The sequence below is a fragment of the Pleurodeles waltl genome, chromosome 5 (assembly GCF_031143425.1).
Source record: "Pleurodeles waltl isolate 20211129_DDA chromosome 5, aPleWal1.hap1.20221129, whole genome shotgun sequence".
Lineage (NCBI taxonomy): Eukaryota > Metazoa > Chordata > Amphibia > Caudata > Salamandridae > Pleurodeles > Pleurodeles waltl.
In genome coordinates this window covers 1,097,241,872-1,097,259,332 of record NC_090444.1, presented here as the reverse complement: position 1 = coordinate 1,097,259,332, position 17,461 = coordinate 1,097,241,872, and the positions used below count along the sequence as shown (strand labels likewise).

At 45.9% G+C, this 17,461-nt stretch overlaps 1 protein-coding gene across 2 annotated transcripts in view; it reads left to right on the top strand.

Annotated features, from left to right (window-relative positions):
- PDE10A (phosphodiesterase 10A) overlaps positions 1–17,461 on the top strand; it is a 1,332,617-nt gene that overhangs the window by 1,080,280 nt on the left and 234,876 nt on the right. For both annotated transcript variants that reach the window (XM_069235310.1, XM_069235309.1), the window contains exon 18: positions 15,932–16,104. In XM_069235310.1, coding sequence (XP_069091411.1) covers positions 15,932–16,104 — 173 coding nt within the window. The remainder of the gene's footprint in view (positions 1–15,931; positions 16,105–17,461) is intronic.

Below are 17,461 nucleotides of genomic sequence, written 5' to 3'. Positions count from 1 at the left end.
CATTTGCCCATCAGAGAGATTCTTTGTCCTCTACCAGAGATTACTCCCCTACTTTGTCAGATTCACCTCCACCTCGGTCCTAGCCGGTTGATATCATCAATCCTTTTCATGAAGTTCTGGTCCGAGGTGCGACAAAACTCAACATTCTGATGGCTGCCCCTACCCCATTTACTTTGATTATATTTGAGACTCTCCAACAGTGCATAGCTGCCAGACCTTTGTTACCTCTGGTACCAGGCCTTCTAGAACCTGCTGTGGAAGTCTTCCTTATGCCGGCTAGGACTAAGTTTGCTTCCTCCAGACTACAGAAAAAGTATCATCCTCCAGAGCAAGATCCTTTGTTTCTGCGTTCCGACCCTCCACCTGATTCGGTGGTAATATTGGCTGCTCATAAATCCCACACCTACCTCTCCATCTTCTACCTCTCCTTCGGACAAAGAGAGTAAGAAAGTGGATTCAACAGGCCGCAAAGTCTGTATTTCGGTCGCAACCTCCATGAAGACGGCAAGCACAACAGCCCTCTAGGGCAGATACGATAGGGCGTTGTTGGATTCCCTACTCCAGTTTGCAGAACATCTCCAGCAAGATAATAGGGAGGACTTTTTGGAGATCGTCTAAGAGGGTGCCATGGTCTCGAATCAGATCATTAGTGCAGCAGCGGACTCTACCTTGCTCTCCGCTCATACATACTGCCACGGAATAACATTACAAGGCTGCGTCTTACATCACTGAAGCCAGATGCTCACAGCACATTCTAAACCTGCCATTTTCAGGGTCCACTCTATTCGGCTCCCACGCCGATGATGAGATGGCAATGCGGAGGTGGACACATTAAAGGCAGTCGGTCTTGGAAAACCCAAAAAACAACGAAGGCCCTTCAGACCTTTCCAACGTCGCGATTCTACTCCGAGGGTTCAAACCCGTCAGTGGCTCCCTTCAAGATCTCACCAGCAGTTCCAAAGATCTTATCAACCTCAGCGCAAAACACAAAGAGGACGATGGACACATCAGTCCAATCAGGGTTCTTGACAACCTTCAGCCTCAAAACCCTGAAAATGTCCTTCCTCCAACTCCGTTACCCAGTCTGGTGGGTGGTGCATCACCAATTGCCTGGCAGAGTGGCAACGGATTACAACAGACACTTGAGTCTTAAACATTGTACAGAATAGATATTGTCTCAGGTTTTCCACTCCGCCCCCAAGCATTCAGCCGAAACCCACCACTTCTCATCTCGGCCTTCTAAAGGTGGAAGTTTCCATCCTCCTTGAAAAAGAAAGCAGTCGAACCCGTTCCCCTCAACCAGCAGGGGAAAGGCATTTACTCCAAGTATTTTCTCATTTCAAAAAAGGACAAGAGAGAGTTCAGACCCATTCTAGACCTCAAAATTGCCAACAAATGGATCTGAAAGGAAAAGTTCAGGATGCTGCCCTTTCACCAGATATACCCCCAGATTCAGCAAGGCGACTGGCTTTGCTCAGTAGACCTACACGATGCCTACTTTCAAATCCCCACCGTGAAAAAGCATCAGAAGTTCCTGAGATTTGTTGTGGGTCAAGATCACTTCCAATACACTGTCCTACCATTCGGTCTCAGGTCAGCACCCAGAACTTTTTCCAAATGCATGGCTGTGGTGACAGCACATCTCCGAAGACATCGGATCTTCATCTATCCATATCTCCAGAAGAGTTGGGCACTCCAAACTATGCACCACCCAACAGTGCGCACAGTCTCCTCTCTACTCAGCTCCATGGCCTCCTGCATCTTTCTGACACCCAACACTAACCTCCACATGCGACCTCTTCAGTAGTGCCTGGCGGGCCAATGGAATCAACTGTCTAGAAACTGGGAAGACCGAATTCTTCTGTCCACCCACGCAATCAAATCTCTCCCTTGGCAGTGTTCTCCAGACAATCTCCTAAAAGGGATGCCTTTCCGTCCACAGCCTCCAGCACAGACTATTGTGACAGATGCCTCTCTCCTCGGATGGGGAGCTCATATGGATCACCTATAAACACAAGGCCTCTGGTCTCCCAAGGAGTCATCATACTACATCAATCTCCTCGAGCTCCGTGTGGTGCACCTCGCTCTCAAGGCCTTTCTCCCGTCATTTACCACCAACAACTTGCTTGTCCAGACAGACAATACAACCACCATGTATTATCTGAACAAGCAGGCGGGCACCAGATCCAGAGTCTTGTCTCAAGAGTCCCAGACAATATGGCACTGGCTCCTAGCCTATAGGTTGAACATAGTGGCAATTCACTTTCCAGGTGCTCAGAATGTACAAGCGGATGCCCTCAGCAGAGTTCTCGAAGAGAACCATGAGTGGGTGCTCAACGCAGATGTCGTTCAAAATATCTTCAGTTCGTGGGGCACACCTTCTATCGACCTCATCGCCACAGAGGAAAACAGAAAGCGCTGCACCTTTGCCGCCAGGTTTTACCACCCAGAATCGTTGGGGAATGCTCTGTGGATAGACTGGTTCAGCAAATTTCTGTACGCCTTTCCACCAATTCCACTGATCCCAGCAGTCCTCCTCAAACTCTCAATTACTTCAGCCACAATGATCCTCATTGCACCAGAGTGGCCGAGGCAGTGATGGTTCCCGGACCTGCTTCACCAGTCACTATGTCCACATCTCAGGCTACCATGCAGACCGGACCTCCTGACAAAGTTCGGAGGGCAGATGAGACACCTCAATCTCTCCTCCTTGAATTTGGCAGCATGGCTCCTGTGTAATTTCAGTATGGACACCTAAATCTTCCACAGGATTGTATGGAAATCCTAAAAGAGGCAAAGCGGCCATCTACCTGTTCGGCACATTCCTTCAAATGGAAGAGATTCTGCATCTGGTGTTCCTCTAAGAGGATAGGCCCTACATCTTGCCAGGAAGATGTCATTCTTCCATACTGGTTACATTTGGCTCAATCTGGTCTGCAACTCTCTTCAATAAAGGTCCATTTGGCAGCTCTGACTGCATACAGAAAAAGTCCTTCGCAAACCTGTTTTTTTAGGATTCCAGTCATCAAAGATTTCCTAGAAGGGTTAAAGAAGCTCTTTCCTCCAGTTAGGCGCCCTTCTCCACCATGGGAACTTATTGTGGTCCTTTCGCGACACATGCAAAATCCATTTGAGCCCATACATAAGGCATCTCTCCAACACCTAACTTGGAAAACTGCTTTCATTGTGGCAATCACATCAACACGAAGGGTTAGAGAGATTCAGACTCTCTGTGCTCACGAGCCTTACGCAGTATTTCACTCTTCCAAAGTAGTACTGCGAACACATCCTAAATTCCTGCCCAAGATTATATCTGACTTTCATGTCAACCAGTCAATTTCCTTGCCAACTTTCTTTCGAAACCCATCTACTCCAGCAGAGAGGGCTCTCCATTCTCTAAATGTAAAAGTTTGTTAAAATTCTACTTAGATAGGACCAGTTCTCTTCGGAGGTCTTCACAATTGTTCGTTAATTATGGTCCGGTTCGCACTGGTCTGGCCACCTCCAAACAATCAATATCTAGATGGATTGTCTCCTGTATTCTATTTTGCTACCAACTAGCTAACAAAACACTAGCTGGCTGACCAAAAGCACATTCTACCAGAGGCAAGTCGGCAACGACTGCCTTAATGAGGAATTTCCCCTTAGCAGACAACAGTAGAGCTGCGACTTGGAGGTCTATTCACACATTTACTAAGCATTATTGTCTTGACTCTGATGCCAGGGCAGATGCTCAAGTAGGACAGGCTTCTCTCCGGAACCTCTTTGCTTGAAAGTGTATTTCATCACTGTTCTGTCTACTCCTCTGCCGTTTATGGGATGCGCTTGCTATTCTATTCAACGCTTATGACTATACATGGAAATCCCCTACAAGAGAAGGAATAGTTTCTTACCTGTAACTCCAGTTCTCTCGTAGGGGTATTTCCATGATAGTCATAAGCAACCCTCCCTCCTCCCCGGTAGAGTAGACAGATTACTAACTCAGGTTGATCATTACTCTCAGCTAGGACTGCCTACAAAAAAAGAACTGAGGTAACTGCCTCTCTCTAGGCATGATGAGATACTAGAGGACTGGCTGCTCTTAAAGGCACAGTCTCCTTTTTCCTAATTAATAATGGCAGCCTATGGGCTACACTGCCCTGCGCTCCTTCATCATTGTTTTGCAATATAAAAAGGTTTGTGAAGGAATTTTTCTGCAAAATTTTTCATTCATTCAGGCATTTGAATGCACGTGTCTCTAATTTGTCCCTTTTTAAAGCAAACTGGATGAAGAATTTTGGACACTGTAGCCTTTACTCTAGGCTGCCTATGGACATTCTTAAGTGACTTAAGAAGTTATATTGGAAAAAGTGCTCCGGGGTCCCCGCAAGCGGACTGGACTATTAAACGCTTATGACTGTCATGGGAATACCCCTATGAGAGAACTGGAGTTACAGGTGAGAAACTATTCCTTCTACCTCATACGTTTCACTCTTCGCAACCGACCCAGTGGCGTGATCCAGTTTTTTGATCTGGTCACCCTCCCCAGGCTACCTGACTCGATGTAAAGAATTTAAATTACCACATTGTAGGAAGCTGGCTCTGTATATACTATATCAAAATGAGGTATAATGTGCACATAGTCCAGGGGTTTCCGAAGAGGCTTGACAGAGGCACACCACTGGTTGGACAGGGAAGAGGTCTGCCTGTTGATCGTTGCTGCACCGGGTGTCGATTTCTTGAAGTCCTGGGGGCTGCGGGTGCAGTGGGTCCTTTGGCGTCTGTTATCTTCATCCAGGTAAGTCGCGGTCAGGGGGGTCCTCGGGATTCCCTCTGCAGGCGGCATCGTGGAGTGGTGGAGAGGTCAACTCAGGGTGGGCACTTGGTCGCCGTTGTCTGGGGGGTCCTCTCTGGTCGGTTAGGCCACCTGGACTCGGGCCATGGGCGTCTGATGCAGAGTGGTTAGGACTAACGCTTCTGGAGTGAGGTAGTAGTCATTCAGAAGAGGTTTCGTCTTCTGTTCTTCTTTGGACAGGGCTGTCCACAGGAGTTCTTGATCCTCTGTGAGGCAGGCAGTCCTCTGGAGGTTCTTCAGAGGTAGGAGGACCTGCAGGACACGTCGCTTTTCTTCTGCAGGTTCTTTGAAGCAGGAGACAGGCTGGTAGGGCTGGGGCCAAGTCAGTTGTTGTCTCCTTTCCTTCTAAGCTGTTGTTTCCGCTAAGCAGTCCTTCTTCTTGTGAGTTCCTAAGGAATCTCACTAGCTTGGTTCAGGGAGCCCTTAAATACAAGATGTAGGGGCGTTTTAGGGGTCATGGGGCAATAGCCAATGGCTACTGTCCCTGAGGGTGGCTACACGCTCCTTGTGCTCACTCCCTTTGGGGAGGGGAACACATTCCTATCCCTACTGGCCCTGATCCTCCAAAGCAAGATGGAGGATTCTACAAGGACGGGGTCACTCCAGCTCTGGACACCTTAGAGGTGATCCTGGCTGAGGTGGTGACTCCTCCTTGTTTTTCCTAATTATCCCTCTGGACTTGCTGCCAAAAGTGGTGGCTTTGTCCGGGGGCTGGGCATCTCCACTCGCTGGAGTGTTCTGGGGCATTGTAACATGAAGGCTTAGCCTTTGAGGCGCACCGCTAGGTGTACCAGTTCCTGCAGTGGGAGGTTTGAAGCACCCCCACCAAGTGCAGCTTTGTTTCTGGCCTCAGAGAGCACTAAGGCTTTGACCCCATGGGGGTCAGACACTCGTCTCTCAGTGGCAGGCTGGCACAGACCAGTCAGTCCTGCACTGAAGGATTAGGTAAAATACAGGGGGCATCTCTAAGATGTGCTCTGTGTGCATTTTTTAATAAATCCATCACTGGCATCACTGTGGGTTTATTATTCTGAGAAGTTTGATACTAAACATCCGAGTATTCAATGTAGCCATTATGGAATTGTGGAATTCATTTTGACAAACTCCCAGACCATATACTTAATATGGCCACACTGTACTTACAATGTCTAAGAATGGACTTAAACACTGTAGGGGCATATTGCTCATGCAGCTACGCCCTCGCCTGTGGTATAGTGCACCCTGCCTTAGGGTTTTAAGGCGTGCTAGAGGGGTGACTTACCTATGCCAGAGGCAGTGTTTGTGTGCATGGGACCCTGAGGGGGTGCCATGTCGACTTTGCCTTTTTCTCCCCACCAACACGCACAATCTGCAATGGCAGTGTGCATGTGTTAGGTGAGGGGTCCCTTAGGGTGGCACAACACATGCTGCAGCCCTTACGGACCTCTCCTAGTCACAAGGCCCTTGGTACCACTGGTACCTTTTACAAGGGACTTATCTGCGTGCCAGGGGTGTGCCAGTTGTGGAAACAATGGTAGATTTTTAGTGAAAGGACACTGGTGCTGGGGCCTGGTTAGCAGGGACCCAGAACACTCTTAGTCAAGCCAGTATTAATATCAGGCAAAAAGCTTGGGGGGGGAGGGATAACTGCAACAAGGGACATTTTCCTACACCCATCACTAAAGAAAAACTCATAGGTGCGATAAAATTCCTTCAACTGGGCAGGGTCTTCCCAACCAGATTGCTTATCACCAACTTTTTAAAAGCAATTCTCAACCTAGTTAATGGTACTATTTAAAAAACTTTGCCAGGGACGGAGGCTGCCACTCACAGTGGTGTAGGCGACAAAACTGGATAAGAATCCCACCAACCGTGCTTTGTACAGCCAGAACTCTGTTGAACATAGCCACCAAAATATTTACTAAGATATTAGAAAATCGTTTAGACTGAATGTTGAAAACCTTTATTAATGCCAACCAAACTGGCTTCATATTAAACCACTAAAACGGTCCTCATACTAAAAAAGCCTTCACCTGGTAGACGTCACTACAAAGCACAGCAGGGAGGTTTTGCTCCTCACACTTGATGCTGAAAAAGAGTTGGTGAGAGAGCAGTCCTTAGGAAATGTCTGCTTTACAATCACTTTCTCAATTGGTTAAACACCATCTGCGAAGAACCCTGGGCTACATTATTTATAAACGGCAGGTTATCAAAGCACATTTAGATTTCCAAAGGTCTGAGGCCAGTATGCCACTACCCCCCTTTCTATTCACCCTCTACCTAGACACCTCTTACAGAAAATAGAATGGCAACCACAGATTAAGGGTGTTGAACTCCACCAAGACACGGACCTGTTATCTGCAGTAGTTGATGACCGCCTTCTTGCGTTAAATGAACCTGAACAGTTCGTAAAGGAGCTGATCTCATTAGCGGAGGAATAGCGTACTCTAAGTGACTTCAAAATCAGCAGCTCATCTTGGTGGGTGGATGGACACACAGCTACAACCCTCAACCCTTATTTTAATGGTCAGTAGCGTATTTATGCTTTGAACTGACACCACCTTAAATTTGTATGCAAATGCTAATTTCACTGCTCTCTTGAAGGATGCAAAAGCCGCCACCCTCACATCTTGGCTTAACCATGTATTCTCTTTGGTCAGTAGAATAGCAGTACTCGAGATAACACTGTTCCCGAAAATCCTCTGCCTGTTCCAGCTCCTGTACTAACTCACAAAGAATGAATTGTCCAGCTTATAAGAGTTGTGTAAATCCTTCTCCTGGACAGGAGCAAACCACATTCCACATCCCACTCGGAAAGCATACAGAAATCACTCCAATAAATGCATTTACTTCTGCAATCTGAGTCGCCTAAGGGGTTTACATTGTGTATATGCCTAAGGTTGAATTCTGAACCCTCATATTTCATTGCACAGTTGCACAAACTGTGGAATACCTGTGTTTTATGTCTGTTGCCAGCTGTGCTGATCCATCAGTATACAAAGAACGTGATACTCATGCAGTTGTTTTGTAGACAGTGTTCAAGTAATTCAATAAAGTGTGTTCCTAATGTAGGATCATATTCAGATTGTCCACCTGTACTAGCCTGACTCATGGTCCATTGCACCCAATGCAAGTGTAATGTACATCAATTTGGTATGCTTGCTTTAGTTGCAGTGTCTATGTAAGGTATTAGTGTAAACACTGTTAATTTATTTTCTTGAGCTAGGGGGTCTTTCTTAAATGATTGCAGTTTGCACAACAGTGAGTATTTTCTCTGTCAGAGAAGATCACTCCTTTGTTTCTGTATACAACTGTGATTTGCAAGCCATGACTTTATTTTATACCGTCCTGACTGGGTACTACCCTAATTACTCAATGAAGTATATTGACCTGCTTTTGCTAATGTACCATTCGGGACATGCCTCTTTGTAACTCTTAAGGATTTGTGTATGTTAATTCTTCCAGTCCCTTCTGGTAAATGTAGGAATGGTCAAGTGATACAAAGGTTTCATCCTTTCTGCAAAGTATAGTAATATTTTTCTGCCACAATTCAGGAATCCCATTAATATCTGTAGTTCCCTAAGAGAAATTGGATCCTTAGGTACCTGGGTGTAAGACCTTGTCCTTCACTGGCTAACTACTATCCAAAAATATTATGATGACAAAGCATATTTTTGGATTTCTTGAAATTCAGCTTGCTGCATGGCTCAGCAAGCACTGTGACTACACTGTCTACATTTTGTAGACGTTTAAGTAATCATCTGTTAAGTAAACGTCAGTACCATATGAGACTACACTCAAATGGCACTGAAGTAATTGTTATTCTTGCAGAGAAGACTCAGGGGCTATGATTATTTCCCTGTGGTAATTGTGTGAAACCAAATGTTATTCCACATAGCAATAAGGATGCTAAACAATAATTCTGGAGCTGAACTTTGTGTTGAAAAAAGAAAGCAAGAGAAAGAAAATAATTTGTTACAGCAAAAGATGATCTCATGTTGGCATACAATCAGGCCTGGTTTGTATGTAACATGCATGTAATACCAGGATAACCCTTCCACACGGCACCCTATTCCCCAAAGGCTACTGACTGGTCATGGGTTATTTCATGGGCTTATGATGTACTAAGTAGCGTAATAGCATCTGTCATGCTGTCTTGATAGCAACCAAGTGTTTTCGGTGATTTTACCATAAAGTGTATTTTTCTCTGAACAGCATAGTGAACCTGATTGTGCTAAGGTTGGTAATTTCTCTTTTACTTTGTAAAAGCTTTTAAACATTTTCCAAAAATTCCAGTGTGTCAAATGAATCTTGCCTGAAATGTTTTGTAAACAAAGTTTTGTCAAAAACTAACCTTTAGAATATAAGCTGGAAAAAATAATTTGACCCTGCGTGTTGTAACAAACGTTTCTTAAGAGTTTTCATGGCTTGGTGATTAGTTGTAAAATCATGATCCATAGATTTTTTTCGCTGCAGGTAATTGATTGTAAACTCTGTAGCACAAAGCCTCTCTACATTTCTCTCGTAGGGGATTTCCATGTATAGTCATAAGCATTGAATAGTTCCGCGCGCCTGCGGGGACCCCGGAGCACTGATGTGAAGTATATTCTTAAGTGCAAACACCAGCCGTTTAAAGAAAAGGTCTGTCAAAAAACACTTAAGAATAACATTGTGCAGCCTATGTGAACAGCTACACAGGCCAAATTGTTGAAAAGAAAATCAATAGTAGTGTAAATTCATGTTCAAACACCTATTTATTCTAGAAATGTAATAACAAATACATTCTCATACTTTTACACCTCTGATGAGAATAAAACAATGCAGGGCAGTGTAGCCCATAGGCTGCCATTATACAGAATGTAAATAGAGCTGTGCCTTTAAGAAAAGTAAAGTCTTCCTGTTTCCCATCATGCACAGCAAAAGGCAGTTGCCTCAGTTCTTTTTTCCGGCTCCTGCTGACAGGACCCTGAAGCATTGAGCTCTACCTCACAAAAGCTTTTGTGACAGAAATTCATTGAAATATCTTCTGAATTTCATTTTCACTCGACGTTTTTACCTTTGAGTGATCATTTTCTACTGATTTCTGTTAAATTCTGACAGAATTTTGAGGTTTTTCTAGTTAGAAATGCCTTCACTTTTTGATAAATGTCCTTCTTGTGGAAGAAAGAAGGCTAAAACAGATTCACATAGGGTCTGTATAATTTGTCTTCCATCCAGCCACAAACCGGAGTCGTGTGACATCTGTAAAACCTTCTCTAGAAGAACCCTTCGTGACAGAGAGAAGATCCGACTCCAGGCGAAAGAGGACAGGAGAAAAAGTGGCCATTCCACTACAGAGCGAGGAGAAGGTCAGACTTCTACCAGGGCTCAACCTGTTTCCTCCATGACTCCTTCCAGACCTGCTGAAAAACGACATAGATCTCCGACGACGTCGAGAGCGTCGACGTCGAAGCAGGGAACGGCGCCAACATGTTCGCCGTCGAGGAGTGCTTCGCCGGCGAGAAAACGACATCGTTCGCCGTCGACAGCTATTTCGCCGTCGAGGCGGCGAAGACACCCGACGTCGAGAGGATCTGGGTCGCCGTCGACACGGCGAACACAGTCCACGCCAAGGAGATCCGAGTCGGGCTCGCCGTCGACACGGCGAGGGAGATCGCCGTCGAGAGAGAGTGTTCGCCGTCGGAGGCGTTCACCGTCACTGCACCGACGTCGAGGTTCGTCGTCGAGAGGTTCTCAGCGGCGAGACGAGTCGACGTCTAGAGGCACTCGGCGTCACCGCAGTTCGACGTCGAGGAGTGCTTCGACGTCGAGAAGACCATCTAAGAGGCCTAGAAGGGTTTATACAACCTCAGAATCCTCGGCCTCGCTTATCCTACTTCCAGCATCACCACAGCTCTCACAAAGGCAGTCGCCTTTACCACAGACGCCGGTAACACCTACGGCTCCTCTTCCGGCGCCTCCTCCAGAACCTGTTCCGAGGACTCCAACGCGATCTGCAGGGCGTTCTGGTTATTCCTCGAGGCGTACATCTACCTCAAGGCACCGTCGTCAATCACATCATGGACATTCTTCATCGTCCACACGAGACTACTCTCCAACCTTATCAGACTCACCATCCCCAAGAGTGTCTCCCATAGATGATGTCAACACATTTCAGGAGGTCTTAGTGAGAGGGGCAACCAAGCTGAATATCCCGCTAGCAGCTCCAGCCCAATCGACATCAGTAATCTTTGAGACCTTGCATCAAAGGACATCTTCACGACCTTTACTTCCACTGGTTCCGGGTCTTATTGAACCGGCAATGGACATTTTTCTCACGCCGGCTACAACAAAGTCTGCTCCTTCCAGACTCATTAAAAAGTACCGTCCACCAGAGCAAGATCCTCTATTCTTGAGGTCGGACCCAGTACCAGACTCGGTAGTTATAGTGGCAGCGAAGAAATCGCATTCGACGTCACCGTCTTCCTCTGCTCCCCCAGACAAAGAAAGCAGAAAGATCGATGCTGCAGGAAGAAAAGTATGCTCGACGGCATCTATCACCATGAAAGCAGCCAGTGCCACTGCTTTATTAGGGAGATATGATCGATCCCTCTGGGACTCTATACTACAGTTCTCAGAGCATCTCCCTAGGGACAAAAGGGAAGATTTCCTAGAGGTCGTGAGCGAGGGAGCAATGGTTTCTAACCAGATCATAAGTGCTGCGGCAGATGCTTCAACTCTATCCGCACATAACTATGCTCATGGTATAGCGCTCAGGAGACATGCATGGCTGCGGCTTACATCGCTTAAACCCGAAGCACAGCAGAGGATACAGAACCTGCCTTTCTCAGGCTCCACTTTATTCGGCTCTCATGCCGATGATGAGATGGCCAGAATGAAGTCGGAACTGGATACCTTAAAAGCGGTAGGCATAGAGCGACCTAAAGAACAGCGAAAGGGATTCCGCCCATATCAAAGAAGACTGTTCACCCACAGGTATCAGGCTCCACATTGGTCGTCTTCACGCCCTCAGCAACAGCAGCAGCAGCAGCATCAGAGGGGCTTCTCCAGAAAGTCGACAAGGGGTCGTTCAACACCTCAGACCCAGACACCTCGACAAACTCCCACGTCTAGGCCCTGAATCTTTGCTTCCCCCTCCTCCGTTACCCACTCCGGTAGGGGGAAGTATCTCAAATCATCTAGACGAGTGGCTACGCATCACAACAGACGCCTGGGTATTGAATATTGTGAGACATGGTTACGCTCTCAGATTCACCAGTTCTCCACCATCTGTTCCACCCAAAACAGCCAACCACCATCTCGAAGCTCTGCAGTTAGAGGTCAATATCCTATTGCAAAAAAGAGCCATAGAACCCGTTCCCATCAGCCAACATGGGAAGGGGATTTATTTGAGATATTTCCTTGTACAGAAAAAAGACAAACAAGAGTTTCGTCCCATCTTAGATCTGAGGACAGCAAACAAATGGATTCGCAAAGAAAAATTCAGGATGTTAGCCTTACACCAAATTTACCCACATTTACGTCAGGGCGACTGGCTGTGCGATAGATCTTTGCGACGCTTACTTCCATATCCCAGTAGCCAAGAAACATCGAAAATTCCTAAGGTTCACTGTCGGAAAACGCCATTACCAATTTGCAGTTCTACCGTTCGGCCTAAAATCAGCGCCAAGGACTTTTTCCAAATGCATGGCGGTAGTAGCCGCCCACTTGAGGAAACAGCGAATATTCGTCTATCCCTATCTAGACGATTGGCTCATAAAGGCCTCCAGCTATCTCGAGGCACAGCAGCATTTCGAATGGACTCTATAACTGCTACAAAAACTTGGTCTTCAAGTCAATCTTCTGAAATCAACAGCAACACCTGTTCAGAGGTTGCATTACTTAGGGGCCATTGTAGATACCAAGCTAGGAAAGGTGTTTCCTTCGGAGGAACGACGGTTATCGATTCTCCAAAAGTGCAAACAACTGCAGGAAAGACCTCAAGCCACTGCAAGAATAATAGCTTCTCTACTGGGCTCGATGGCGTCTTGTATCCATCTGGTTCCCAATGCTCGTCTCCATATGAGACCATTGCAGGAAAATCTAGAGGATCAGTGGTGTCAACTGAGGGACGATTGGGAGAACAAAGTCCTGCTGTCTCCTCACACCCTACAATCCCTCAAGTGGTGGTGTTTGCCCAGCAATCTCTTGGTGGGGATTCCGTTCCAACAACGACCTCCATCTCAAACCATCGTAACAGATGCGTCACTGCTCGGATGGGGGGCGCACATGGAACATCTTCGAGTCCAAGGCGAGTGGTCACAGAAAGAGAGTCTCTATCACATCAACCTGCTGGAACTTCGCGCAGTCCACCTTGCGCTCAAAGCCTTCCTTCCCTCTCTGAGAACGGAAACTCTCCTTCTTCAGACAGACAACGTGGCCACTATGTACTACGTGAACAAACAAGGAGGCACCAGGTCCAGAATTTTATCCAGAGAGGCCCAGACAATCTGGCATTGGCTTCTAGCCAGGAACCTGTCGCTAGTGGCAACTCACCTGCCCGGCATCCAGAATGTTCAAGCGGATGCCCTCAGTCGGGTAATAAGCGAGAACCACGAATGGGTACTACACGACGACGTCGTTCATTCCATTTTCGCACTCTGGGGTACCCCTTCTACAGACCTATTCGCAACCCCAGAAAACAAAAAATGCCAAAACTTCGCCTCCAGATGTTACCATCCAGGGACACTGGGGAATGCCCTATGGATAAGCTGGTCAGGGGCATTTCTTTACGCCTTTCCACCGCTTCCCCTGATTCCGGCAGTTCTCCAGAAGCTGTCCAATGCTCAGACCAAAATGATCCTAATTGCTCCGGAGTGGCCACGCCAGTGGTGGTTCCCAGACCTTCTTCACCGGTCACTCAAACCACACATCAGGCTACCATATCGCCCGGACCTTCTCACGAAGTTCAGAGGGCAGATATCTCATCCCAACCCCTCATCGTTGAGTTTGGCAGCATGGCTCCTGAGCTAGTGCAATATGGACATTTGAACTTACCTCAGGACTGTATGGAAATTCTGAGGGAAGCAAAACGCCCTTCCACACGATCAGCCTATGCAAGCAAGTGGAAGAGATTCTGCATTTGGTGTTTACACAACAACATTGACCCGGTTTCTTGTGGAGAACAATCTATCTTACCATACTTGTTAAGTTTGGCAAAATCGGGCTTACAACTGTCGTCAATAAAAGTTCACTTGGCGGCGATAACAGCATACAGAAAGAGTCCTTCACAAACTTCCTTTTTTCGGATTCCGATTATTAAGGATTTCCTAGAGGGTTTAAAAAAGGTTTTTCCTCCCATTAGAAAGCCTTCTCCTCCATGGGAACTGAACGTTGTCTTATCACGTCTGATGCTGCCGCCATTCGAGCCGATACACAAGGCATCGCTGCAGCATCTCACATGGAAAGCTGCTTTTCTGGTGGCAATCACTTCAGCGCGTAGGGTCAGCGAAATCCAGGCCCTTTGCGCTCAGGAACCCTACACGGTTTTTCATTCTGCAAAAGTGGTAATGAGAACTCATCCAAAATTTCTACCTAAGGTAGTCTCCGACTTCCATGTGAACCAAACAATTTCATTACCGACTTTCTTTCAGAATCCAGCTACTCCTGCTGAGAGAACTCTGCACTCTCTGGATGTAAAGAGAGTATTGAAATTTTACTTGGACAGGACAAAAAGCTTACGAAAATCACAACAGCTTTTTATTAACTATGGCCCAATCAGAACAGGTTTGGGCACATCTAAACAATCTTTATCCAGGTGGATTGTTTCATGTATAATGTTATGTTATCAGTTAGCAAACAAATCCCTTGGTGGTAGACCAAAAGCCCACTCGACCAGAGGGAAAGCAGCTACTGTAGCCTTGATGAGAAATGTCCCTTTGGCAGAAATATGCAAGGCTGCCACTTGGAGGTCGGTCCATACCTTTACTAAGCATTACTGCCTTGATACAGACGCTAGGGCAGATGCTCAGGTTGGACAGGCTTTGCTCAAGAATTTGTTTGCATGATTCATGTTTTTCTCAGTATTCTTATATCGACTCCACCGCGGCTATGGGGATGGGCTTGCTACTCTATTCAATGCTTATGACTATACATGGAAATCCCCTACGAGAGAAGGAATGGTTTCTTACCTGTAACTCCAGTTCTCTCGTAGGGGTATTTCCATGATAGTCATAAGCAACCCTCCCTCCTCCCCGGTGGAGTTGACATAGAACATGAATATTATGGAGGTGGGTACTCCAACAAATGTTTGGTTTTTTCTTCATGTCAGGTAATAGCCTCCAAAAAAGAACTGAGGCAACTGCCTTTTGCTGTGCATGATGGGAAACAGGAAGACTTTACTTTTCTTAAAGGCACAGCTCTATTTACATTCTGTATAATGGCAGCCTATGGGCTACACTGCCCTGCATTGTTTTATTCTCATCAGAGGTGTAAATAAAGTATGAGAATGTATTTGTTATTACATTTCTAGAATAAATAGGTGTTTGAACATGAATTTACACTACTATTGATTTTCTTTTCAACAATTTGGCCTGTGTAGCTGTTCACATAGGCTGCACAATGTTATTCTTAAGTGTTTTTTGACAGACCTTTTCTTTAAACGGCTGGTGTTTGCACTTAAGAATATACTTCACATCAGTGCTCCGGGGTCCCCGCAGGCGCGCGGAACTATTCAATGCTTATGACTATCATGGAAATACCCCTACGAGAGAACTGGAGTTACAGGTAAGAAACCATTCCTTCTTTGATATCCTCTTAAACCCTCTAAAAACACAGCTCTGAATCTGAAGTTTGAGGATTAGGATGCAATGCAGCAGTCACCAGTGGTTCAGTTAAGGGAAGGGGTCCGGACGTGCAGTCCTCAAAAGGTTATTGGTTGACTTCCCTTCTGGTCACATGGTCCAGGAGTGACACCACTTCCGGAATGGGAATTCCTGTGCATAAAGCCTATCGCTTTTTAGTTTGATAGAAGGTATCCCTTTTACTACAGGAGTGTGTTTTGAACAATTTAATTAGCAAGCTAGAAATGTCACCTGTTTTGGGCTTATACTTTTCACCTGTATTTGTTTTTTCTCATAGCTGGAAGGGCACAATATCTTCTCCACACTGAACTCCACGGAGTACGAGCAGGTGCTAGAAATCATCCGCAAAGCCATCATCGCAACAGACCTTGCACTTTACTTTGGAAACAGAAAGCACTTGGAAGAGCTGCATCAGGCGGGTTCCCTGAACCTCAACAACCAAACACATAGGTAACGGCTGTGCGACCTACGTTGCCATTAAGTACAGCTAGAAAGCATTGCCATCTGGTGTTTACTTGTATAATTGCTACGACTTTCTAAATTGTGTTCCCTCATTTTGTAATTCCTGCACAGAAAGCTTTATAAATTATTTAGCTTTTATCTTAGATTTTCTTTTAGGGTTACCGAAATCCTATTCTGGCAATAAAGAGGAATCTACAGGAAGACAGTGCCCATTAACCTCATTTTAAAAAGTGTCTACATTATCTTGAGTGACATTCTTTTGAGCACAACGAAGCTCCTTTTGCATGCTTTACTTTCCATTTTTTTCTGCGCCACAAACACATTGGACTTCTTAGATGCTTCATAAACTCCTGTAATTTTTTAGTAAGTATAATCTTATTGTTTGCAAGGTGTCTCACAGTCCGTTACCCAAAACCATCCCTTTTCGATATGTGTTTACTAAGTGGGTATATCTAACTCATCAGGTGCTATGGTAGTTCCATTTGTTTTGGCGCCTCGATCTGCCCTAAAGAGTGGACTGCTGCTGTATTTCAGTGTTGCTACTACTTCTTGTTAGCTTCTGTACCAGAAATGGCTACTTTTATTCTTCCTCTGTGTAGGAGGTTGGCCTGGTGTGTGGTGGGTACCCAAGGTACTTACACCTTATACCAGGTCCAGGTATCCCTTATTAGTGTAGTATAGCAAGTGTCTAGAAGCCAGGCTCTCTAGAGGTAGTTGTGGATGAGCAGCCAAGGCTTATCTGGGAGACATATAAAGTTCATGCAATACCACTGTAGTCACACTTAGTACTTACACACATGAAATAAAAAACTCAGTGCTACAAAAATAAAGGTACTTTATTTTGGTGACACAAATACAAAAAATACCATAGAGGCTATACTCTCTTAGGAGGTGAGTAATACACAAATTATATACACTAGTATGCAGAAATAGGCATAGAACTGTTAGAGAACAGTGCAATTAGTGAGAATCACATTAGAGAGAAATGGGCCTGGGGAGCACAAACCATATAATAAAAATGTAGAAAGCGAAAGTCCCCCACCTAGGTAAGTGTATAGGGGATCTGGGAGTGCCAGGAAAACTGAAAGGCAAGTACCCCAACCCTCCCCAACGGGGTGGTGATGGACAGGAGAGGGGTCACTCCCCTTTCCTTTGTCCAGTTTCGCGCCAGACAGGGACGGGGGGGGGGGTCCCTGAACCAGTGTAGACTGGTTTATGCAAAGAGTTCACCAAATGTGCCCTTCAAAGCATTAACACTTATTTCCAAAGGGAGAGGGTGTAACACCCCTCTCCCAAAGGAAATCCTCTGTTCTGCCTTCCTGGGCTGGAGCTGGTCAAGCAACAG